We start from the raw sequence: 26,762 nt of genomic DNA, 5'->3' as shown, positions 1-26,762 counted from the left end.
GCTACATCAACAAACAAAACTGCCGCATTTGGAGTGAAGCTAATCCTCAAGTGTATGTCGAAACACCGTTACATCCAGAAAAACTGACTGTTTGGTGCGCTTTATGGGCTGGTGGAATCATTGGTCCGTACTTCTTCAAAAACGATGATGGCCAGAACGTTACAGTCAATGGTGATCGGTATAGAGCCATGATTACTAATTTTTTCATTTCTGAATTGAACAATCATGATGTCCAGAAGCTGTGGTTCCAACAAGACGGCGCCACATGTCACACAGCTCATGCCACAATCGATTTATTGAAAGACACGTTTGGTGACCGCCTAATTTCACGTTTTGGACCTATGAATTGGCCACCAAGATCTTGTGATTTAACACCGTTAGACTATTTTCTGTGGGACTATGTAGAGTCATTGGTCTATGCTGATAAGCCACAAACCCTTGACCATTTGGAAGACAACATTCGCCATGTTATTGCCGATATACGGCCACAAATGTTGGAAAAAGTCATCGAAAATTGGACGTCCACATTGGACTACATCCAAGCCAACCGTGGCGGTCTTATGCCAGAAATCATATTTAGAATGTAATGCCACAAGATTATCTTGCGGATAAATAAAATTCATGTCAATCGAATAATCCATCGTTTTATTGCAATTTAAAGTTCGAAAGCTCTAAAAAAACACCCTTTATAAACAATTTTCACATGAAGTTGGACAAAAGATAACCAGCAACGTCATATAACATGGCATCCTAGGAAAGGAATAAAAGAATTTTATCTTGAAAAATCTCATAAATGATTAATATTATTACTCTCAGATTTCTTTAATATGCAGATTTTGGGACAAAATGCAGAATTAGAATAGTTAATCGAAAACTACTCAGAATTAACAAGAGCAGAAGGTATTTTCAAAATTCACCCATAATCTGGATGACCACTAGATGTCAAAATCAGTTATCTTTCACAATTTTTTCGATATGAATAAGTTTCGTAATTGGTTTTAATTGAACAACAATTTTATCGGATCTGTAATGTTAACGAACGATGAAGATATCGATTGAATTATCGTCCTGTTAAAATTTGAAGCTTATAATGAAGAATTATCAGGTTTTTCTAAAATGAAGTTATCTTTTGTGTTGATCCGAGCTGGTTGATACCAGTAATGATATAAAGATATTTATGATGCACACGAAGTTTATTTCAATTACTTCTTCGAGAAAACGGAGCCATTAGAAGGTTTACAAGTATAGGTACATATATTTGTATCACTTGAATTCTCACAGTTTACTTTTTGGGATCTGCACATTTCAGAAATAGAAGAAAAATGATCTTATTTTCTTTATTTTAGGACAATCAATGATTATCAGTATTTCATATTGCAACATATTATTGTTTCGATATTCAAAATACAGCGACTTTCTTCAAATGCAAATCCACATCAAACCAAATATTTATAATGAAACAACTTCAAAGTGCTGTACATTGGCGTACAACTTTGCTTCCGTCGTTTTTTCCGGAATTCGGGGCTTGTATTATTGTAAAAAACTGATTCAAAGTATTGTCCATCGCTGGCCTTTACTTTCTCCCATCTTTCGGACAGCAAACGAATCCCGCGTTGAAAAAACTGGTCATCTTTTGAAGCGATCTACGAATCGATCCAATTTTTTACTACATATTACCGGAAAGTGATGGTCAGTCAGGCCATGTGCCATTGATCGAAACAAGTGATAGACCGAGGGAAGCAACGTCTGGAGACTACGGCGGGTGGGGTAGGACTTTTTGTATGTTTTCAAGTATGTCTTGACCACTTTCGCAATATGGGGTCGAGCATTGTCATGCTGTTAAATCACTTTATCATATCTTTCATTGTATTGCGGCCGTTTGTCTTTCAATGCTCTGCTAAAACGAATTAATTGCGTTCGCTAACGATCATCTGTGATTGTTTCAGTCGGTTTTAACGACTCATAATAGACTACAACGAGCTGGTCCTACAAATACTGAGCATTACCTTGGAACCGTGAAGATTCGGTTTGGCCGTCGATGTGGAAGCATGGCCGGAGATCCCTATTTTTTTCTGCGCTTGGAATTATCGTAATGAACCAATTTTTCGTCTCAAGTCACAATGCGATGCAGAAATCCCTTCCGTCTTTGCCTTGCAAGCAGCTGTTCACAAGCAAACAAACGCCGTTCAACATCTCTCGTCTTAAACTCGTACGTCATTCAATTTCCTTGTTTCTGAATCATTCACATGACCTTCAGGCGTTTTGAAATGGCTTATTGCACCACCCCAATGATCCTACCATGTTGCGTTTGACACGAGTCTTGATCAAGTAATGCCTCCAATTCTGCATCTTCGAAAACCTTCTCTCTTCTACTGCCATGCTGGTCTTCTACGTCAAAATCACCGTTCTTGAACCGTTGAAACCAGTCTCGGCAGTTTCTTTCACTAATAGCGGCCTCATCATAGGTATTTTACAGCATTCGATCAGCCTCAGCCGCAGATTTCTTCATATTTAAGCAGAAAAATAAAACCTTCCGCAAATGACGAGAATTTGCCTCGTGAGCTGACATTTTCAATCGAGAATAACTTCATGATGCAGACACAAATCGACTAATATTTTGATGGCGTTGTTTACGAATTCCGAGTCTTATAGTATGACATCTACGATCTATTTATTTCGACTATCACTTACCGCTACAGCCATGTATTGCAAAACGGCAGAAGTGAAGTTGTACACCTAATTATTTTGAAAAATCCTGAAATTATGATAATATTGATTGCAATTTGAAGAAATAATTGTAGGTGTACCTTGTTGTAGAAGCACATTCCCGAACTTCCACAAACAAACAACATTTACATTTTCGGGAAGAATTGCTTTTACTACTAGATACACATCGTACTAAAATTCATTTCCTCAGGAAAAGAAAAATTCACTATGATATTTCGGATCGCGGTTCCGTTGAATGAACCAAAAACCTTGACTTTTCCATCGTTAATATTCTTCGATATTACTCATATGTGCATGTCATCTCGTCTTCCTTCAATTTTTTGCAATCGAGCAATATTTTATATTTCTCAACAAGCTCAATTCGAATACGCTGATTTTTCAGGATTGCCACACGTGCAACGAAGATATTTCGATGTTTTTATCTAATATCCAAGACCGTTGACCCTTGTAACCCCAATTGATTTGTAACTTCAAAAATCAGGGAACTGTCTCGTCATTTCGATAAGGGAAATTTCGAGATAGAAAAAATATATCCAATTAATTATATAACCGGATAGGATACTTTCATCAAATTATCGTTCATCTTGATTATTTGGAATTGCGTTATTTTGAATAACTTGCTTTTCTATGCGTTTCTAAAGGGTGATTTTTTATAGGGCTATACAACTTTAAATTGCAATAAAACAACGATGGATAATTCGATTGACATGAATTTTATTTATCCGCAAGATAATCTTGTGGCATTACATTTTAAATATGATTTCTGGCATATGACCGCCACGGCTGGCTCGGATGTAGTCCAATCTGGACTTCCAATTTTCGATTACTTTTTCCAACATTTGTGGCCGTATATCGGCAATAACACGGCGAATGTTGTCTTCCAAATGGTCAAAGGTTTGTGGCTTATCCGCATAGACCAATGACTTTACATAACCTCACAGAAAGTATTCTAGCGGTGTTAAATCACAAGATCTTGGAGGCCAATTCACAGGTCCAAAACGTGAAATTAGGCGGTCACCAAACGTGTCTTTCAATAAATCGATTGTGGCACGAGCTGTGTGTCATGTTGCGGCGTCTTGTTGGACCACAGCTCCTAGACATCATGGTTGTTCAATTCAGTAATGAGAAAGTTAGTAATCATGGCTCTATACCGATCACCATTGACTGTAACGTTCTGGCCATCATCGTTTTTGAAGAAGTACGTACCAATGATTCCACCAGCCCATAAAGCGCACCAAACAGTCAGTTTTTTTGGATGTAACGATGTTCCGACATACACTTGAGGATTAGCTTCACTCCAAATGCGGCAGTTTTGTTTGTTGACGTAGCCATTCTACCAGAAGTGCGCTTCATCGCTAATGGACGTAGTGCGCGATACGAATTCCGCACAGAACCATTATTTTCGAAATAAAATTGCTCTATTTGCAAGCGTTGTTCAGGCGTGAGTCTATTCATGATGAATTGCCAAACCAAACTGAGAATAAATCACTCGAAAGCTGTTGAATCGGTCGCCATCTTGAACAGTTATGCCAACTTAAAATTATATACCTCGAAAAAAAACACCCTATAAAACTGTGGATCTGAAAATATATCACAATCCGACAACGTAATCTAACCATGTTGGGGACATGTAGAAATTGCGTTTACTCCTTCTATCTATGTTTATAACTCTATGATACCAACTTAATTTCAATTGATTCATTAAAAAATGTTTACAAATGTCAGAAGTATATCAGAAAAACCTGGAATTTTCAGGACAAGGAACTGTGAATTTGGGTGTTCGAAATGTTGATTTTCTATTCATTTCAAAAATAAATGAAAATTTTAAGGCGCGTTTAAAATTTCATGTTGATCGCATAACCAAAACCATAAAGAAATTCAAAAAGTTTATCAAAAACAATTAGCCATAGAGTAATAAACATAGATAGAGGGAGTATAAGCAAATTTCATATGTCCCCAACATGGTTAGATTACGTTGTCGGATTGTGCTATATTTCCAAATACACAATTTTATTATATCGTTATGAATGTATATTATATTGAATGAAATATATTTATTTGAGCGATACCCGTTTAAAAATGCAAATTTAAATATTGGGAATCCGATATTTTCCTAATTGTCGAATTTATAATAAACAGAATATTTATTATTTTCTGTATATACCTGCTGAAATCCAAGGATGGCAATTTTTGCTCTCCTAGTATCATCGGTTGTTTTACGTCATTTGGCGCGCTTTAAGTTTGTTTTCTGAATTTCTGATATATTAAGGGATTTTTTTCAATATATTTTGAGTTAAGATGAAACGTTGATTCACTATGGGACATAAGTGCGTTCTTTGTTGACAACTCGCAAATTGAGTGAAATATCGTATAACTGATATATTTTCCTTTCCACGTGCTTCATGTCAAATTTGATAGTTCATGTTGAAGACAAAATTTGCTTACTGAAAAAGACATATGCTCCCTCTATCTATATTTATCACTTTCAGCAATTATCCAATCACGAAATCGATAGATTTTGCAAAATCTCAAACTGATAACCTCATCAGAACCATTCAAGAAGAATATAGGATAAAAATACCCAATAATTCTTTCATTACAGATCCGAATGAGATTTTGCGCGTTCACATAGAATATCTTCCTGTAAATTCAGGTTTACTAGCATCATCAAAACCATGGAAAATTCAAGCAGAAGCGAAAAACTAATATGTATCTCTTTGACTGAAGATCCACTGAGGCGAAATATTGATTATCTTATCGATGTGAAAAAACAATTTTGTGCAGAATTTCAAGCTATGCACAATATTTTCGTAACAACGCGGGTTGTAAATTGAAATTCAGTTTGAATTTGTGAAATAATCACTCCCATGTCTATGCCGAATTTCAGTAGAATCGTCTCGAAGTGAATTATCGTTTTCATTCAATGATATTCAAATGAATGAGACTTATCAATGTTTAATTACTGATAAAAATATATAAATTCATACCTCATATTGTCTTTTAGAATTCATATAGTACATTCAATAGAAATATGAATGAATAATTGTTTGCAAAAGAGAAATATCATAATATTGTTTTAATTAATTAATCCGAATCATTTATGTTTACTAGCATACATAACAATTTACGAGAAAATTGTAAGCGAAATTCCATTCAATATGAAGATTATTTCTGGGCCTAAATATACGATAGAATAATTGAATTTTGAAGAATGAAATCAAATAATTAACGAAGAGAAAACACTACCACCTTAAATCTGAAATGTAAATGAAAATTTGACAAGAGCTCTGACTTCAGCATCAGCAGTTTCTGAGCGCTCGTCATTCATGCGATAATAAGACCCTTGGAGTCCACATATATATGTATCTACATTATATTAGGCATAGGTAGCGGTGCTAGTATTAAATCCATATGATTTTTAGTTAGTACCAGTTGAGCAGTCCGACCATTAGTTTGTGAGATAATGCGTTGTGAGTGTAGCTACTTTTGTTATTTGAAAAAAGATGGAACAAAAAGAATTTCGTGTGCTGATAAAATATTGCTTTTTGAAGGGAGAAATACAGTTGAAGCAAATTCTTGGCTTGATGAAGAGTTTTCGGGGCCTGCACCAGGAAAATCAACCATCATTGATTGGTATGCTAAGTTTAAACGTGAAATGAGCACCGAAGACGGCGAATGCAGTGGACGCCCAAAAGAGGCTGTCACCGACGGAAAATCAAAAAAGTTCTCAAAATAATTTGAAATGACCGTAAAGTGGAGTTGATATCATCTGAACGTGTACATCATATCATTCACGAATATTTGTACTTGAGAAAGCTGTGTGCAAAATGGGCGACGTGCGAGCTCACAATCGATAAAAAATAACAACGTGTTAATGCTTCTGAGCAGTGTTTGAAGCTGTGTAAGTGAATAAACCTGAATTTTTGCGTAGATATGTGACAATGGATAAAACATGGCTCCATCATTTCACTCCGGAGTCCAATAGACAGTCAGCTGAGTGGACTGCACAAGATGAACCGAATCCAAAGCGAGGAAGAACAAAACAGTCAGCTGGCAAGGTTATGGCATCAGTATTCTTGGATGCGTAAGGTATTATATTCATTTATTACCTCCAAAAGGGCCAGACCATCAACAGCGATTATTGGGATGTAATTGTTAAAAAACGGCCCCATTTGAAGAAAAAGAGGTCCTGTTTCATCAAGACAATATGCCGTGTCACAAATCAATGAAAACTATGGCAAAATTGCATGAATTGGGCTTCGAATCGCTTCTGCATCCAACGTATCTGGCCCCCAGCGACTTTTCTCAGACTTAAAAAGAATACTCGCTGAAAAGAAATTTAGCGCCAACCCTCGAAAGATAGTGAGAAAAAGTGCACATCGCCACTTTTTCTCAGGATCTTTCGAGCCTAAAAATCGTTCTGTTCATCCCACAGAAAATACAGGATTGAAAAGATATTTGACGACAATACTTCCATAGCTTCTGTTACTGTTGGCTTACAGACAATCTCGAATATTTCATATTACAAGACATTCAAAAACTCATTTGAAATCGAGTTTGAAATCATCACCTCTTTTTACAAGCATTTGATAATGTCAAATATCAAACCTTTATCTCAAAAACCATTCTATAAAAACTGATAAAGGTGCAGCTAAAAATAGCGAAATTTCCTAATGAAATTCAAATTAAATAATTTCAGATTATTTTGTATTATTTGATATTCGACTTATCGAAAGCAATTCAAGTGACCCAATGTGAAAAAAGTTCAGAGTGGTATATCAGATCTGATGTGGACCTTCAAATTTATAATAAATCTTGTCAACACTTCGGCCGATCTGGTATAACACCAAGGTCAAGAAATATTAACTGAATCTCATCTAACATAAAATTAACGACCGAAATAGCAGCATATGTTTTCTGCTCATATCACAACGTTTTTCAATTAAAGAAAAAATGTTTTCCTTTCTTCCTCGTGTATCACTAAATTGTACCAACCTCTCAATCGAAATATGATGTTCTTTATTCGTGAATTCGAGAAAAGTAGTCAAGAGCTTTTGCGCTCAGACTGTTATTCGTTAGGTCGTTATAAGAAAAAAGGTCCTTCGAACATATGTCAGGAGTTGCTTCGTTGACGAAATTCAAGTTAAAAAAACGGTAGGTAGGTATTTGTAAATTATCGTAAATATTCTTAAAATTATTTGGTTGAAATTTGGTAAAATTATGTGAAGTAATAAGGCACTTATTAAGCCTTAAGTAGATCGAAATTATTAGTTCCAATGACGTCTTAGTGGATACAACAGCCAACAATATTTAGGAAAAAAGTACGCCATTGACTCTTTTATGGCTTTTCAATTTTTTTTCATATCTAGCTTCGTGTTCAAGTAAAAAATAGAAGAGAATAATGAACTCCAGCTTTGGAGACTAGCTGAGATTGATTGTATTATCTCATCAGTGAAAGTTAGCTTGATATGAAGAAAACTCAGGAGATCGAAAAGATTTATTTTTAGTTGTTTCACGTAAAGAGAAACTACAAAAATGGCATAGTTTTTCTCAATATGAACTTCAATGCTCTGTAAAAAACGAAGCAACTCAATATTATATATTTTATTTCAATATTATAAGACACAAAAAAGTATAGGTGTACAACTTGGCTTCCACCGTTTAGCAATAGATGGTTGTAGCGGAGAATGGTGGTCGAAATAAATAGATCGTAGATGTCATACAATGAATAATGAATAAGTTTATTTCAACAAATAAACATATCATACAATAACTTCAGGTATTTGTAAACATAACGCCATCAAAATTTTAGTCGATTTGTGTCTGCATCATAAACTTATTCTCAATTAAACATGTCAGCTTACGAGCCAAATTTCCGTCATTGGCGGGAGGTTTTAATTTTCTGCTTTAATATGAAGAAATCTGCGGCTGAGGCTTATCGAATACTCCCAAATACCTATGGTGAGACAGCTATTAGTGATAAAAAGTTTTCGAAGATGCAGAATTGTAGGCATTACTTGATAAAGAACTGTGTCAAATGCAACAAGAATTGGCAGGATCACTGGGAGTGACGCAATAAGCCATTTCGAAACACCTGAAAGTCATGGTGTGATTCAGAAACAAGGAAATTGGGTGCCGTACGAGTTGAAGCCGAGAGATTTTGAACGGCGTTTGTTTGCTTGTGAACAGCTGCTTGTAAGGCAAAGACGGAAGGGATTTCTGCATCGCATTGTGACTAGACCAAAAACGGGTTCATTACGATAATCCCAAGCGCATAAAATCATGGGGATATCCCGGCCATGCTTCCATGTCGACGGCCAAACCGAATATTCATGGTTTCAAGGTCATAGTCAGTATTTGGTGGGACCTGCTTGACGTAGTGTATTATGAGTTGTTAAAACCGACTCATACAATCACAAGCGATCGTCATTGAACGCAATCATTGCGTTTGAGCCGAGCATTGAAAGACAAATGGGCGCAATACAACGAGAAACGTGATAAAGTGATTTTACAGCATGACAATGCTCGACTCCATGTTGCGAAAGTGGTCAAGACATACTTGAAAACGTTGAAATGGGAAGCCCTACTCCACCCGCTGTGTTCTCCAGAAGTTGGTGCCTCGGACTATCACTTGTTTCGATCGATGGCTTACGGCCTGACTGACCATCACTTCCGGTATTATGAAGAAGTAAAAAATTGTATCGATTCGTGGACAGCTTCAAAAGATGACCAGTTTGTTCAACACGGGATTCGTGCGCTATCCGTAAGATAGAAGAAAATAGTGGCCAGCGATGGACAATACTTTGAATCATTAATGTATAATCAGTTTTTGACAATGAAGCCTCGAATTTCAGAAAAAAAACGGCAACTGTCATTAGTGTCCTGCAAAACATGACGAGTTTCCTTAAGTCATCCTGAAGAAAATATGAAAAATTTGGGCTTTATACTTTAACGAATTCGTGGTACTGTTTTATACACGTCACTATACAGTATGTAAAGTATGGAACAAATTCATTTTCAGCTGAACAGACCATTTTAAGAAATAATACTGAAACACATCGATTTTTTATTTGAATGTACCCTATTTTAAAATGATAATCTAATATACAGGATGAATTACTTTCGAGTAATGAGTAATGACGTCACCGTAATTATTTTTTAATGGAACAACCCCATTTTGTCTCAATTTTCCGAGAACTCTAGCTGAGCTGATTCCAAAAATGTATCACAAGTTGATTCCAATTGGTACAGGTTGGACAAAAATACAATAGTTTTGTGTATGCTCATAAAGTAACCCGTAACATTCTTTATTAGTTGAATCAACAATATTATCAAGAATACTTATTGTCTAGAGGCAATTGATTTGAATGTAACACCCTGTAGTTTGTTACATTTTTAGATTAATAAAAATGAGCTGTTTCCAAACATGTTTGGTACTTGTGGTCTAGCAGACAGAATATGAAAGAAATTATTTCTTATTTTTATACATTTTTATCAATCTAAAAATGTAACAAACTACAGGGTGTTAAATTCAAACCAATTGCCGTATTTTTGATAATATTGTTAATTTAACTAATAAAGAATGTTACGCGTCACTTTATGAGCACACACAAAACTATTGTATTTTTGTCACACAAAAAACTATTATTTCTTATCAATTCTTAAAAAAACATAGTCGTCTAGTTGTTTGTGAAATGCCATTATTTGTTTATTATATAAACAAATAATGACATAATGAAGGTGACGTCATTACTCGAAAGTAATTCACCTTGTAAATTAGATTATTATTTTAAAATACGGTAAATTAAAATGGAAAATCGACGTGTTTCAGGATTATTTCTTAAAAAGTTCTGTTTAGCTAAAAATGAATTTGTTCCATACTTCACGGACACAGTGTATGTTACCTGCCAAATTAACCACAACCTAAACTTAATATATTTGTTACGTCGTGAACGTACCCTGTAACTCCTGGAAGAAAATTTGTTGTTTGTTGGCGCCACCTGCGGCCGCGGAATGATCCCGGTCGGTAAACAAACATCGCCATTAATAATAATAATTTTCTCAAGTGTCGAACTGTGCTTATCTATTCTAAAATTGATCAAACTTAAGTTCATTGCTTACTTAAAATTCATCTGATCATCTATCATCTTTATACATTTTCAATTCCTGTTCTTCTATTAAAAACTGATTGAGCAATTTCGAGTGAATTGTGTGATACTCCAATCAAGTGATAACCACGAAGCCAATGCAGAAGAGGTTAATCATCCCTTTCACCTATCCACATAACCATCTTCTGCCACCAGATTAGGGGGTGAATTCACAGACACCATCTCTCTTAACTCACGAGGTAAGTGCACACAAATTCATTCAACAAGTTGCTTAATCTCTTGATAGTTATCGTCATCTGAAATTGGTTGCAATAATTTGCGATCATTTAATATTATTGTCACTGGTCAGTTTTTTCGTGTGTATGGGACAAGGGACAAAAACTTGCAGTTTTTATGGAATGACCAAGGTCTGGCCGTCGTGGGCCCTTGTTATTATTGTTGAATTATGCAATAATACAGGGCCCCCGCAACCGCGCGTGCAACGCGTGCACCGCACGCGGTGCCACTCTGTAAGGGCGCCAAAACCTCTTTTAGACCGCATGAAGAACCAATATCCAAAGGTTTTCGAAAAAGATTCTTTCAGATTTTTTCAACAATTTTTTTTTCCAAACTTCTTTCTTGCAATTTATACAAGTTTCCAAAGATTTGAGAAGATTTGTATTTTATTGTGTTTTGCTTAACTGTTTTTTGTTGTGATTAAATTAAATTTTATGTAATGGTAAGTATCTTTTCAAGGTTCTTCTGAAATACTTTTTGAATATGATAATAGGAACTTTTTCAAAACTGTCTTTGATGATCCTGTGATCGACAATAGTCGAGTGCAAAACAAAAAAACAAACAAATTCTTTAAGAATGACTCATTTTTTAGGCTACCAGATACAAAATGAAATTAAATTTAGATATTAAAATCATGAGAGGTCAAGGGTCTGATAATGGGGCAAATATGCGCGGAAAACATTGGTTTACAAAAAACGCATACTCGATGTTAATCCTAGGGCATTTTTTGCGCCATGTGCTGCACACAGCTTAAATTTAACTGAAAATGATGCTGCTAAGGTTTCAAATGAAACACTGGACTCTTTTGATATTGTACAAGAACTTTATATCTCTTCATCCACAAAAAGATTGGAATGTTATAAAAAAGCATGATCCTCAGTTACATCTAAAACCCCTAAGTGATACTAGATGGTCAAGTAGAAACGATGGTATATAAGCAAGTTCTCTTTTATTAAATATTCATTCTTTTAAATTTATTTGAAGTATAATAATTTCGTATGATATTTCTTTCCAGATTAATATTGTAAGCAAAATGATGCAAAGTGTAGCGATTGACATTAAAGTGTGCCAAAACTATTTGAAGAATTCAATTGACCATTTCAAAAATTATAGGGATGATGATGTTCTCGAGGAAAAACTTGCGGAAGCTGGAAAACTTGCGGCTGCTCTTGAGATAGATCAAGGTTTTTCTCCATTATATACTGTAAGACGAAAGTATAAACCAAAATTGTTCGATTATGAACACACGGATGGGGCACCTCAAGATGAAAAAATTGCTTTTAAAATAAATTTCTTTTTGAAAATAATTGATCAAACACTAAGTTTCTTGAATAGTAGGTTTGATATGATATCTGATTACGATAACGTTTTTTGGTTTATTTGTAATATTCTTGAATTAAATGACAAATATCTATTAAAATGCTGTCATGCTCATCAACAAAAGGAAACTGATCAGGAAAAAAATAGGCTGACGTGAAAGAAAATGATTTATTCAACGAGATAAAAGCCCTAAGATTGTTTTCATTATCTGAAGCGAAAATCCTCTTGAAATTCTACAATATATTTTTGAAAATAATCTCATTTCTTCTCTACCGAATCTTAGTATTGCCTTAAGAATCCTTCTCACTCTACCTGTGTCTGTTGCTCCTGGTTCACTCAATTAAAAATAATTAAAAACTATTTGAAGTGTACCATGTCATAAGAAAGATTTTCTGGTTTGGCAATCTTAGATATAGAGCAAGAGATACTCGATAAAATTGATTGATTGATAATAATATAAAAGAATTTGCAGCAGCCAAATCTACAAAAACATCCATTCAATTTCTGGATTGATCCTAATCAAATGTTTATGCCTTTATGAATAATTTATAGAAGACTACAGCTTAAGTTTTGAAACACATTTGAAATGTATTATGTAACAACTAACACCATAAAGTTCTTAAGGCAATGAAGGTTGCTGATAGATTTTCAACCATTCTACACTAAATTCTTAACGAAACTTAAAAATTTTTTTTCCGATAATCCAGCAGTGCTTTTCTCCACCTCCCCCCTTTAAGGGGCGCCAAAATATGTTCCGCACGCGGGCGTTGATGTCCCTTGCGGGGGCCCTGCAATAATACCTACATATGGCCGCAGCTATCAGGTGTGTGAATAAGTCTTTCCCGTTTTTTTTCAAATTTTGAGCCTTTATTGTGAAAAAACGGTTACAAATGAATTATTGAAAGTATTACGGCCATCGCTAGCTACAACTTTTCCCCATCTTTCTGGCAACATACGAATCCCGTTGCGAAAAAATTCGACCGGTTTGGCCTCTATCCAGTCATCCACCCATTTTTTGGCTTCCTCGTAGGAATGGAAGTGCTGGTCAGCCAGGCCATGCGTCATCGATCTGAAGAGATGGTAATCAGACGGAGCAATGTCTGGACTATACGGCGGTTGGGGTAGGACTTCCCATTTGAGCGTTCCTAAGTATGTTTTCACCGGCTGTGCAACATGTGGGCGAGCATTGTCATGTTGCAAAATAACTTTGTCGTGCCTGTCGGAGTATTGTGGCCGTTTTTCTCGCAGTGCGCGGCTCAAACGCATCAATTGTCGTCGATAGACCTCGCCTGTGATCCTTTCATTCGGTTTCAAAAGCTCATAGTAAACCACACCTAGCTGGTCCCACCATATACAGAGCATGAGCTTGGCGCCATGAATATTTGGCTTGGCCGTCGATGATGATGCATGGCCGGGTAGTCCCCATGATTTTCTTCGCTTCGGATTATCGTAACGGATCCACTTTTCATTGCCAGTTACGATACGATGCAGAAAACCCTTTCTTTTATGTCGCTGAAGCAGCTGTTCGCAAGTGAAAAAACGCCGTTCGACGTCTCTCAGCTTCAGTTCGTACGGCACCCAATTTCCTTGCTTTTGGATCATTCCCATGGCTTTCAAACGCTTGGAAATGGTTGTTCGGTCAACTCCCAATGCTTCAGCAAGTTCTTCTTGCGTTTGACACGAATCTTCATCAAGCAAAGTCGCCAATTCTTGATCTTCAAAGATTTGCGGCCGCCCGGAACGCTCCTTGTCTTCCACGTCGAAATCGCCACTTTTGAAGCGTCGAAACCATCCGCGAACACTTGAATCATCGACACAACCTTCTCCATAAGCTTCCTGAAGCAACCGATGCGCCTCGGCAGCAGATTTCTTCAAATTGAACCAATAAAGTGAAACTTCCCGCAAATGACTTCGACTCGGCTCAAATTTCGACATTTTCACGATTTCAAAAATTTATGATGCGAAAAAATTTCAACTAATGTGTTAGTGTGGAATTTTTGACAGATGAATAAGCTTTGATTATGACATATGTAACCATTAAATACTCGCACAGTATTGGTGGCGCCATCTCTTACAGAAAACGGGAAAAACTTATTCACACACCTGACAGTTCAAAAATTCTTGAAAAATTGTTCAAGAGACATTAATCAGTGTTGTTGCTTTGGATTGCAATCCATCTGTAATCTTGCAGAAGTCACGAGCTCGCAGCCAAAACAATTGGCGTTCCATTTCAAGTTCCTGTTTATGATCGACGTCGTGCCGTAACTCAAGCGAACCAAACCCGAGTTATTTCTTTATTTAACTTATGATAACTTGATAGGTCCAGAGATTTACGGTGTTATTATTGCTTTCTCTGAAATCCGAGATGTTGAGTTAGAAACTCGCCCGTTTATTGGTTTATTCTTCTATGGCTTCTAATCGGCAAACTGCGCTAGTTGCTGAATTCAAGTCGTAAATTTCATTCATAAAACACCGTGAAATATAAACATTTCTTTAGAACCATAACTGTCTTATTATATCGTTGTCAAGTCGATAAATTCTTTAGAACAATGCGAAATTTCGAGTCGATCGAATTAATTGTGAGTGGAGGGGACGTTATGGGTAAGAAACTTGAAATGGGTTTGACACACGTGTTATTTTATTTGTACTTCTTGAATGATAAAACACGAGGGACCACCTGTTGTCAACCCAGTATATTCACATCAATACATAATTAATTAACTTCCGAATCTAATATAAAAAATTCGAGAAAAATTTTTAATACTGCTTCTCTTTGGTGTGAAGAATATAGCAGCTTACAAGGGGGTTGATATGGGGGGTACGGTAGTAAAGAATCGAACCCTTCTTCTGTTCATGAGTTTATTATCACTTTCAAGATGATAACTTTTATTGCACTACGAGCAATTTTACGTCCGAGGTTTATTATTTTCCTTTACCTATCCACTTTGTCGCCCCTTGTTTTGCCATCTGTGATTTTTGCATTTGTCTTCGGTGTACACATACCCCCATGTTTCCGGTTTTTTGTATCATTCTCATCAAGTAATTTCATGCAATTTATGGAAGTAACACTGTATTATTCAAAATTGAAATAGAATTAGTGACTTCCAGGAATACCGAGGCGACTACTAAGATTCAAATCAACTAAGTTAACGCTAAAGCTAATTCAATCGAAGATTATTTCAGTAGGAGTATTTTCATTCTATTGTTGGATAATGTACTGGTAGATCTCGATTTCCATTTCCATAATGATATGTTCAAAGTTTTTGATAGATATTTATTAAAATCCCTCCACATTTATTGAATAAGAAAAGAAATATGATTCTGGTTTAAGGCATAATTTGAACGAATTCGTATTGAAATTCCAAAAAAGTACTAATGTTTCTAGTTTAATGGAAAATACAAAATTTTAGTGCAGTCAATTATGTATCTGACAGATATTCAGTCTCACATGTGCATTTTCTATAGCACAAATCAAAATCAGATTAGAAAATGCATTGACTGCACTAAAATTTCGCTATAAACCAATGTATTTGAAAGTTTAGGTACTTGGCACTATATTTGATCTCTTTAAAATTTTTTCAAAATTGAAGAGGTTGAAAACTTAGCTCAGGAAAGATTGTCAGGGTTGGCCTCAATATACATCTATGGAAAACCCGATGAGGACAAACTACACCTATTGCTTCTAAATGATTTATTTTCCCATCACAACAATTGTTTTTTAGTCATTAGTTTGCAGGATGTTATATTCACGTTTTTTCATGTGTATTATGATCAAAAATTTATTAAATGTTTTCTTTAGGGAAAAAAATTTGTTGTTGTTTTAAAAACGTCCCTTGTTTTATAAGTATGTATTAATTTTTGATGAAATAATTGATGTCATTATGCATTATATGCTTCCTCTTCTGCACTCATCTCACACTAATCATAAATGAGTAGGTAGCAAACACACATTTCTGCGTAGAGTTTCAGAGTCTCTATTACATTAGCTCAAACGCGGATGATAAACACCGGTACAATGATTGATAACAGTCACACAGAAGCTTTCTAGTGTCTCGAGATGAATAATGATTACTAGAATTAATAGTGTTTGAAAGCTCCAAAAGCTTCACGCAATTTTTATGCAACATGTTCACTCACTTTTACACATGTATACGAATTTGATATTGAAATTATGTTCCTTCCAAGGAATCTCAAAAGATTTTCAGTTCCGTCATTGTTGAATCGTGAGTTGTAGATAATGAGTATATATATGAGTATCTTCGGTGTAAAAGACCTTTTTGGTAAAACAAATAAGAAAAAATCTGAAAGATCGCCATATTCGAAACGAATTGGATTACCATGTCATTTGTAGTGTTAACATTAGAACTATCAAAATTAGTAAAATTCAAGTTAGAGATTGAAACAAAAATTTTGATACCACTACAATAAAACCTGCCAAAAATAGGGATGACTACAATAACCAATATTATAATTTAGTTGAGAAACTATTAGTTAGAATAATTATACATTATCACCTGAATCTTTATAGTTATATTATATTCAATGACAAGTATCAACCATAATAAAACAAAAGACAAGGCTTTCAAAGAATTGGAAAATTGGATTTCTCCGATATCGGCAATATACAGCGTCGAGTTACAATCTACGACCTAGAAACTTCTGATGAAACTTCTGGTGAAGAATCCGAGGAAGAACCGATTAGACCAAGTCTAAAAGCCGGAGTTTTCAAATTAAAAAAAGAGTACCTATAGGGGGATAAGTATGTATGGATACCTTCTGAAATTTATGAATGAATTCTGTTGCAGTTTCTACAAGTAGAATAAGCTCATCTTGAAGCAACCGAATTTGTCTCAGGACCGGTCTTTTCACAAGGAAATAAATAAATTTATTCCTACAGTAAATTTATTTTTCAATTATTATCGATTATTGTGGGGCGCTGTAGGAAAAAATCTATTTTTTCGCATATGAAAAATCGGACCTTACTTGTAAAATGGTTATTGTAATTGGACGTTCTCCCAGAGGCGGCCTAAGCAAGGAACCCTTGCCTTGCCTCAGGGGCGCCGATGGGTGCTACCGTAAAAGAATATAAATTGATTCTCTGGCACCCCTAGCGACACATAATAGATAATTATACTATACTTCTAATAACTAGACAAGATTAATAAAAACTTTTCCCTTTCCTTATTTAGAGGGGGCGTTGATATTTCTATGAAGCGGTTCATCAAACTGTCAAATGTCAAAAATGTTCTTTACTAGGAAATACTTGTCATTAAATTGAATTCTAGTAACTTCTACCAAAAGGGATGGGGTGGGGCCAATTCTTTTTTATTCAATTGACTTCGAGACGCCCCTGCCTTCTCGTGGACGAATTTGCGGACAAAATCAAGTTATTATGGAGTATTTGGGGCTAGCACCAGATGCTCACTATCGTTAGACCGCTGTCCGCAAGTGTCTTCCAAATAGAGATATTTGCAAAGCATTGAGCTCAATATCATCGTTTCTTTCTTAGATGGTATTGGAATTCCAAAGGAAATTCAATGAAATAGACAAGAAAAACAAGGTCTACTTAGTCTGGATTCTTGGTCACTCGGGAATTATAAGGAATGAAAAGGCTAACACATTTGCCGGAAAAGTGTGCACAAACTTTTTTCGTTGACCCAGAACCTTTCTGCGGTATAGGTAAATGTACCTACAAGAAAGAGTTTCAAGAGAAAATAAAAATCGAAAGAGAAAACTCCAGTGGAATCTTTCTGGGTCGGATCATTCCAAAAAGTTTCTTCGAAACTTTGATACGGCAAGATCTAAGAAGTATCTGGATCCTAGCAAGAATATGTTAAACCTCCTAAATGGATTCCTTACAGGAAATTGTCGCCTCAGGAAGCACCTCAAGGGAATGAGTCTAGCAGGAAACAACGAGTGCAGAATCTGCGGGAAAGAAGAAGAAACTCCGGGTCACCTGGTGACGGAATGCCTAACCATCGCTAGCCAACGCAAAAAATGCTTTGGACAAGAGACTTGTAGAAGTGAGGAATTAACCTCCATGAAGCCATTCAAGGTAATGGAGTTCATTAGAACTTTATAAATAACGGGTGTTTTTTTTCGAGGTACATAACTTTAAGTTGGCATTACTGTTCAAGATGGCGACCGATTTAACAGCTGTCAAGTGATTTATTCTCAGTTTAGTTTGGCAATTCATCATGTATAGACTCTTGTGATTGAATGGCTACGTCAACAAACAAAACTGCCGCATTTGAAGTGAAGCTAATCCTCAAGTGTATGGCGAAACACCGTTACATCCAGAAAAACTGACTGTTTGGTGCGCTTTATGGGCTGGTGGAATCATTGGTCCGTACTTCTTCAAAAACGATGATGGCCAGAACGTTACAGTCAGTGGTGATCGGTATAGAGCCATGATTACTAACTTTTTCATTCCTGAATTGAACAACTATGATGTCCAGGAGCTGTGGTTCCAACAAAACGGCGCAACATGTCACACAGCTCGTGCCACAATCGATTTATTGAAAGACACGTTTGGTGACCGCCTAATTTCACGTTTTGGACCTGTGAATTGTCCTCCAAGATCTTGTGATTTAACACCGCTAGACTACTTTCTGTGGGGCTATGTAAAGTCATTGGTCTATGCGGATAAGTCACAAACCCTTGAACATTTGGAAGACAACGTTCGCCGTGTTATTGCCGATATATGGCCACAAATGTTGGAAAAAGTCATTGAAAATTGGACGTCCAGATTGGACTACATCCGAGCCGAGTCATATGCCAGCAATCATATTTAAAATGTAATGCCACAAGATTATCTTACGGATAAATAAAATTCATGTCAATCGAATAATCCATCGTTGTTTTATTGCAATTTAAAGTTTTATATAGCTCTAAAAAAAACTCTTTATTTATTATGTTGCATTGAATTTTGAAAGCATCCTTCCATTTCATTGATAAATTATGAAAATATGCTGTAACACGTCTTCTTGGCTCTTTCTAGCCCATTAACTGAGTACCTATAATCAGAGCCACCCCCAAACATTTTGGCACTCCGGCAAAATAAAATTTTGGCGCCCTAATTGTCTCTGATTGTCTGGAATAGTATACCTTCATTGACTGCTATTGAATTGATATGTATTGTTATTTACAAGAAAATATAATTTTCGGCAGCTGAGGGCTTTGTAGAACAACCCTCGGAACAACCATTTATTATATTATATTCCAGCGCGTAAGAACAGTTTTTTGGTAAACCCTGTGTAATTCCAGAAAATTTGCGTACTAGCTCTAATGGAGCCTTATGGTACTGTGTGGAAAAAAAATCGAAAATTTCCGAACTTAACTGTCATTGATGGAACACCCTGTATATTTTAGCGTCATTATTCAGCTTTGGAACTGCGGGTTCTTGAATTTTCTTTGAAGGAGTCTCTGTAATTCTTCTCAGGCATCTTTTCGGTTTTATATGAAATCGTATTTTTGAACTCAAAATCATTTTCTCAAATTTATCGAAGAACGTTTTGTAAATTTTATCAAAAAACGACCTTAAATGTTTGAAAGTAGGAGTAAAAAGAGGACGAATTTATATAGCAGCCTATATTTCTTCAATAAAATTGGCGCTTGGCAATTCTTCAATTTTACTGCAAAGAGTGTTATTTTCAATATTTCAAGAAAACATTTTCTGTGTCAAAAAAATTGTCTTGTTTTATTCATTGATTTTGAGCCCCTGCAGTTTGGCGCCCCGGCAAAATGTCCGGTATGCCGTTCTTAGCGGCGGACCTATAATATGTAATTGAAATCATTTCGTAATATTCATCCCTTAACAAGTTATGGAATGAAATTCAATCAAAATGCTCATGAAACCCGGTGTTTTAGAATTATTATTACATATTAAGATTTGGAATGCTAACATTTTGTGATCTAATTGGAAATGAGAGGAGCTATCTTCTATACCAGTCTTGGAGAAAGAAAAATACACCTATTCGTATTCTACAGTTTTGGAAAAGAGAGTGATTTTGTTCAACTAGAATCGTTCATTTAAGACTTTTTTACAAACTTCAATATCGATGTACAAACTATCCAGGGTGTTTCCAAATTAGACGTGAACCTTGAAAGAGGTATTAGAATCAGTCATTTGCTGCCGATTGAGCCATGTTTATTGATAATTGAAAATCAACAGTTTCCGAGATATTTGAGTTCTCATGTTTTTCCAAAAATTTTTCACCTCACTTCATTTTTCGTCAATTTTTTCCACGTTGGCCAAGTTTGATTTAAATTTTGGGTTATGTTCTTCAGAAAAGGGTATAATATGTATGGAAAAAGCAAATCTATGCTGTATTAGATGTTGATTAAGAATTAGTATAATTTGAAAGTTGGTATAGGAAGAAAAGAATAGGTATTAAATTTCCAATATAAATTTGCCTGCAACATTCGAATTCCACAATTTATGTATGATAAAATGATTTCAAAAAGTTGTCAAATTCCTTCTTTATTTCTATATTCTATAACAGATTTCGTAAGGATGCAGGCACTAGTTTTGTTTCAGCAGATTTTGATTTGAAAGGGAAAGAAGCGAATAAAGGAATTTAATTGTACTAAATATTTTTTATTGCAAAAAATGTATTGATAATTATGTTTGAAAGGACCTCCACCATTCCATATACAAGCACGTATTTCTTGTTGATACTTTCCGCCTGAAATTTACAATTCAATCTTCTCGTTGCTTCGTCTATTTTAACGGTGTTAGAGCTGGACTTCTCTCAGGCCACGAAAAAAATCCTAAGTTATAACCAAATTCGGTCAAGGTAGAAAAAATTGATGAAGAATGAAGTAAGGTAAGAAATCTCTTGAAAATCACAAGAACTCATATAGGTATCTTGTAACTGTTGATTTATGGTTATCATTGAATATGGCTCAAAAGACAGCAAGTGAGTCATACTCACATATCCTTCAAGGTTTACGTCTAAATTGGAAACACCCTGTAAAAAGGTGGTAAGTATTGGGTAATGGAATCCAAAGATCAATGACAAACTCATAGCTATATGGCTAGCCAAAAGCTTGGATTAATTAAATAAAGAGTTTATCATTGATCTTTGGATTCCATTACCCAATAGGTACTTGACTGTTTTCTTTGTCCATCAGATGATTAATTTAAAAAACCCCCAAAACCGAAAGAAACTTACAGATTGCGTGGAGTGAAGTCCTGTCCGCCCATTCCCTGCGAAATTCAAAGCTTCCGGCATCTCGTTCATGTTGAAGCACCCTTGGTCCAAAATCCTTCAAATCTCAAAACCACTTCCCGATTCTCGCAAACATAATCCACTTTCCTTTGTTTTTGTTTGTTCACATTAACAAGAAATCCGAACCGGATAAACATAAAACAACACTCAAAACATACAATAATAAAATGAGCGACGATGTATTATTATTTATAAAATAGAGGTACGTTTTCGATGGCGCCAAAGGATGGGTAGGCCAACACTGCGCATGGAACTTTTTTTTTCAACGGCACGCTGTGTGCATAAGCAGGTTCTTAATCTTCGCTCCACACGACAAGGATTCTCTGGCGAAGATTATGCAAATTGAGCAACTGAGCTAGCGTGAAGCGTAACGCCGGTCCTAGTAAGGAGTGGGAGAGAGCTTTTCGGTCTTGGGATACTCCCCCACATCCAAAAGCTCCGCCTCTGAGCAGTGCAGGTTCGTGAATTCAGAACCGGAATCCTGATGTGCAGAAGTTTAGGTTAGAGCTTTTTTCTCATTTCTTGTTTTCGGGGCAGTTTGAACTTTTTAATTTTTTATGGGAAAGCTCCATTTTGTATCCTTCACCGAAAATTATTTCTCTCATTTCAGGGCAGTAACTTGAAAATAAGTTGGTGTTCTATTATCCCTAATATTAGGAGTTGAACTTAAGCACACAAAGTTCACCTCGACGCTCAAAAACTCAATGTGGCATTTAACCAATTCAATGAAGCATCAACATACATCTTCATGTGCAAAAGTTTAAGTTAGATATATAGAGGGCGAGGTTCAGTTCGTTCGGAGCATTATCCCTGATATTAAGAGTTAAACTTAACAATAGTTTGCCTCGAAATCTCAGTGTGACCCTAAACAGATTCAATGGAGCATCAGCGAGAACATCTTCATGTGCAAGAGTCTAGGTTAGAGCTTTTTCCTCATTTCTTGTTTTCAGTTCTGATTGAACTTGTTAATTTTTAATGGGAAATATCCCTTAGTATCCTTCACCGAGTATTATTTCCTTGAAATACTGCCTCATTCCAGGCCAGTAACTTGGAACTATTGTCCCCATTATTAAGAGATGAACTTAGTTTACCTTAAATGGAGCATCGAATAAATATTCATGTTCAAAGTCTAGGTTAGAGCTTTTCCTCATTTATTGTGTTTATTTTTTATGGGAAAGCTCGATTTTGTATTCTTTATACAGAATTGTTTCTCTTGAAATACTGCTTCATAACAGTGCAGTAACTTAGAAAGAGGTTGGTATCCTAATCAACCTAAGCATAGTTTACCTCAAAACCTCAATGTAACACTTAACAGAGTCAATAGAGCATCAGTTAATATCTTCATGTCTAGGCTAGAGCTTTTCCTCATTTCTTGTTTTCAGTTCAGATTAAACTTTTTAATTTTTTATGGGAAAGCTCCATTTAAAATTCTTTATAAAGAATTGTTTTTCATGATATACTGCTTCATTCCAGGGCAGCGACTTGAAAAAAGCTTGGTATTTTATTATCCCCAATAATAAAGAGTCAAACTTAAGCATACATAGTTTACCTCTAAACCTTAATGTGACCCTTAACAGATTCAATGAGCATCAGTATCAATCTTCATGTGCAAAAGTTTAGAACTTTTTTCCCATTTCTTGTTTTCAGTTCTGATTAAACTCTGCAATTTTTTTTTGGGAAAGCTCCATTTTGTATCCTTTACCAGAATTGTTTATCTTGAAATAGTGCCCCATTTCTGCGAGCCAGTAACTTGGAAAGAGGTTGGTATCCTATTATCCCTAATATTGAGAGTTAAACTTGAGCAAACATAGTTTACCTCACAACACAAACTCAATGTGACCCTTGACATATTCAATGAAACATCTCTATAAATCTTCATGTGTGAAAGTATATAAAGGGTAGGTCATTTGAAAGTAGCATTTTTGATCGGCTATAAACAAAAAACTAATGAACAGTTTTTCGACATTATAAGTTCATCAGAAAAGTTCAACCTTGACAATTATGAATGGTTATACTTTACATTATTCCATTCGATCAATTTTTCAGTACATTGTCGATTGTTAGTGGTTTAATCTCATGAATACCAACTTCGATTATCGTTTCAAGACATCAATCGTTTCTGAATCGTTAGGCTAACACTTATTATACTCAACGAATCCCCATAAAAAATAATTCAACAAAGTAAATGACAGCTCCGAAGCAGCCCATTGGCTACAGCATTTCGACTGTTTATTCGATTTTCAAAAACAATGCGCAAAAGATCGATGCTACGTTGTCTGTGAAAGTGGCCCCGCCATTTTGGAACCAAATGTTGTCCAGAACTACTTCTTGAATTTCGTAAAAAAAAAAATTGTTGAGCATGGCACGGTAATGCTCTCCGTTAATCCTAATGGAAGCTCCTTGCTTATTTTTGAAGAAGTAGTGCCCAATGATGCCACTGGATCAAAAACTACACCATACAGTTATCCGCGTTATGGGTGGCTTCTCCGGAATAATTTTTGTGGATATTTGATACACAAAAGTTTTACTTATTCACATATTCTTCAAGATGAAAATGAGTTTCATCGGAAAAGATCTTATAATTGCAATAATAACGATTTCATATACACAATATCAGTTCGATAAATTAATCTGTAAAATGATTGTATAGCGTAGGTACCATGAATGCGCATAGGTATTTACATAGAGCAAGTCATTGACGATATCATTCCTTTGTTTCATGCTGCTATTAGGCCAAATTTCTGATTTTTGGATGATAATGCTCCACCCCATCCTGAGAGAATTGTCGATGAAGCTCTGAAAATCCATGGTATTCCGCATTTGGCCTTGCCCCCTTGGTGGCTAGACCTCAATCCCATTGAACACGCTTGGGTACATCTACAAAAAGCTTCAGATTCTCAGTAACCACCTCCTCATATGCTTCAAAAACCAAGGCAGCAACTCTGTAGAGAAATGAATCGAAAGTATGCAAAGTCGTTGTCAAGCTCAACTTTATTTTTTCATTTTTTTTGAGGGAACTGAATTTGTATGATACCTACTACAAAAATTAAAAATAAATTTCAACTAAAATTGTGAAGCTCATAAAGAAATGGGAAAAATGATTTAGATAAGTGAGTAAACATTTAGATTTCTCATACTGAAAATTAATCGTAAAAAAAAAGACTTTTGAAGTAGGTAGTCTCAAAATGTCTGAACTTCTTTAATTTTTGTGAATTCTTCACGGCTTCAAGTAGTAACGAAAGTTTTTGGTTGATACCAAAATTACCCTAGCGTCATTCCATACCTAAAGTGAATAGACTATATTATTTCATATGTAAAAATGTCAGCATCCTATTGGGCACTTTCATATTTTGTTCAGCCCAAAAATTGTCGGTTCAGATGCTTGTCCTATAAAAAGATGTCGAGTGGCAGTCTGCAATCTTATATAATCTCTCAAAATTTTGAGCTTCGAGCAGATTTTCACGTTCATAACGTTATCAGAAACATAAAATATTGAAAAAAAATTACCCTATAATCCCATTACAACAGATTCGACCTAGTTGAGGTTTTACAAGTTGGTGAATATAAAATAGCAATTTCAAAATTTATGTGAAATTAGAGTTGCTACAATTGTACCCTTGGATACTACAGAACTGTTCGCTGAACAATCGCTCAAAAATTGGAGAAAACATGTACCTACATTTGAATCAAACTCACTGGGAGAAGTCCCCACTAAAAGTAGGAACAACAAACATTTACAAACAAATATTTATAACCTGATGAGGTAAACGAAAAGAAGTTTCTTGTTATGGTAAAAGCTTAGCGTAACTAGGTACCTATATAACTCCGTTTGATGGTATAAAATTGTTCATATTCGATTCTTTGATAGGTACAGTTCGCGAACTGTACCTATCGGAAACGGAAACGGAACCAAAATAACAAAAATCTTTGTCGTTTTTATACATTACACACTTTTAAATCTATTTATATATTTTTACATGACCTAAAATTGGTCAAAGGTTAATTATGTTTGATTTTTTATTATTTATAATGCAGGGATTTAATTATCAAGACAAAAGGACCAATTCAAATTCTCAAACATTCTCAAACATTTCTCCCTGAAAGATTCCGAATGTTCGTTTTTAACTAGAAACACAACAAGAAGAGATTGGCAGTGACGAGGAAGTAACACACATCTCTTGAGTAAGTTCTTTTTCAGCAGAAAATCCCCATACTCTCACCTAAATTGGAGTCCCAATAAATTTTTAAAATTCAATTCTACTTCGCTTGGCAATAATTTCCACGCCAACAAAATCGGAAAAACATAAGTTTGGTATACCTTGAAAGTGTGTCGATATCGCTGTTTAGAAATATCCTGAAATAGTGCTAAGTGAGCAGCTGACAACATTCAGAGTCAGTAGGTTGCTGAATCAGGGATTACTTGGTACGATTTCGAAATCATTAAATCACGTCAGTATGTTTATAACTTCTTCGAAATTGTTCGACAAACGTGCCGCGATGTATAAATTCTCGAGTCCATTTGAAAAGAGGAATGGTCTCTTGCGATTAATTTTTTTCTGCCGAATACGCACAATCCCTGAATACTTAGATCATAATTTTTTTTTGGGGATAACATAGATTGGGATTTTGTCTTGTCATTTTTTATTATAAACTGAAACCTTGAAGTAGATGTTAGTATATATCACTCATTTGCTGTCGATTGAGCCATATTTATTGATAATCAAAAATCAACAGTTAACGGGATATTTGAGTTGTGTTTCTTGAAAAATTTCTCATCTTACTTCATTTTTTGTCAGTTTTTTCTACGTTGATCAAGTTTGATTTGAATTTTGGATAATTTTCATCAGGAAAGGATATGATATGTATGAAAAAGCAAAACTATGCTGTTTAGATGTTGAATAAAAATTATTATGATTTGATGGTTGGTGTATGAAGAAAAGAAGAGTAAATTTCTAATATAAATTTGCCTGCAACTTTCGAATTCCACAATTTATGTTATGACAAAATTATTTTGAAATATTGCCAAACACCTTCTTTATTTCCTTGAAAACTTTTCGTTTGATTACAGGCACTAGTTTTGCTTCAGCTGATTGAAGAA

At 35.4% G+C, this 26,762-nt stretch overlaps 1 protein-coding gene across 1 annotated transcript in view; it reads right to left on the bottom strand.

Moving 5' to 3' along the window:
- The window catches only part of LOC123678526 (forkhead box protein L2-like), a 60,563-nt gene extending 38,548 nt beyond the window's left edge, over window positions 1-22,015 (bottom strand). The window contains exon 1 of the mRNA XM_045615594.1: window positions 21,608-22,015. Coding sequence (XP_045471550.1) covers window positions 21,608-21,676 — 69 coding nt within the window. The 5' untranslated portion in view covers window positions 21,677-22,015. The remainder of the gene's footprint in view (window positions 1-21,607) is intronic.
- Between the last annotated feature and the right edge of the window lie 4,747 nt (window positions 22,016-26,762).

This window comes from Harmonia axyridis, chromosome 4 (genome assembly GCF_914767665.1).
Source record: "Harmonia axyridis chromosome 4, icHarAxyr1.1, whole genome shotgun sequence".
NCBI lineage: Eukaryota > Metazoa > Arthropoda > Insecta > Coleoptera > Coccinellidae > Harmonia > Harmonia axyridis.
This window is presented reverse-complemented; position numbering and strand designations above follow the sequence as displayed.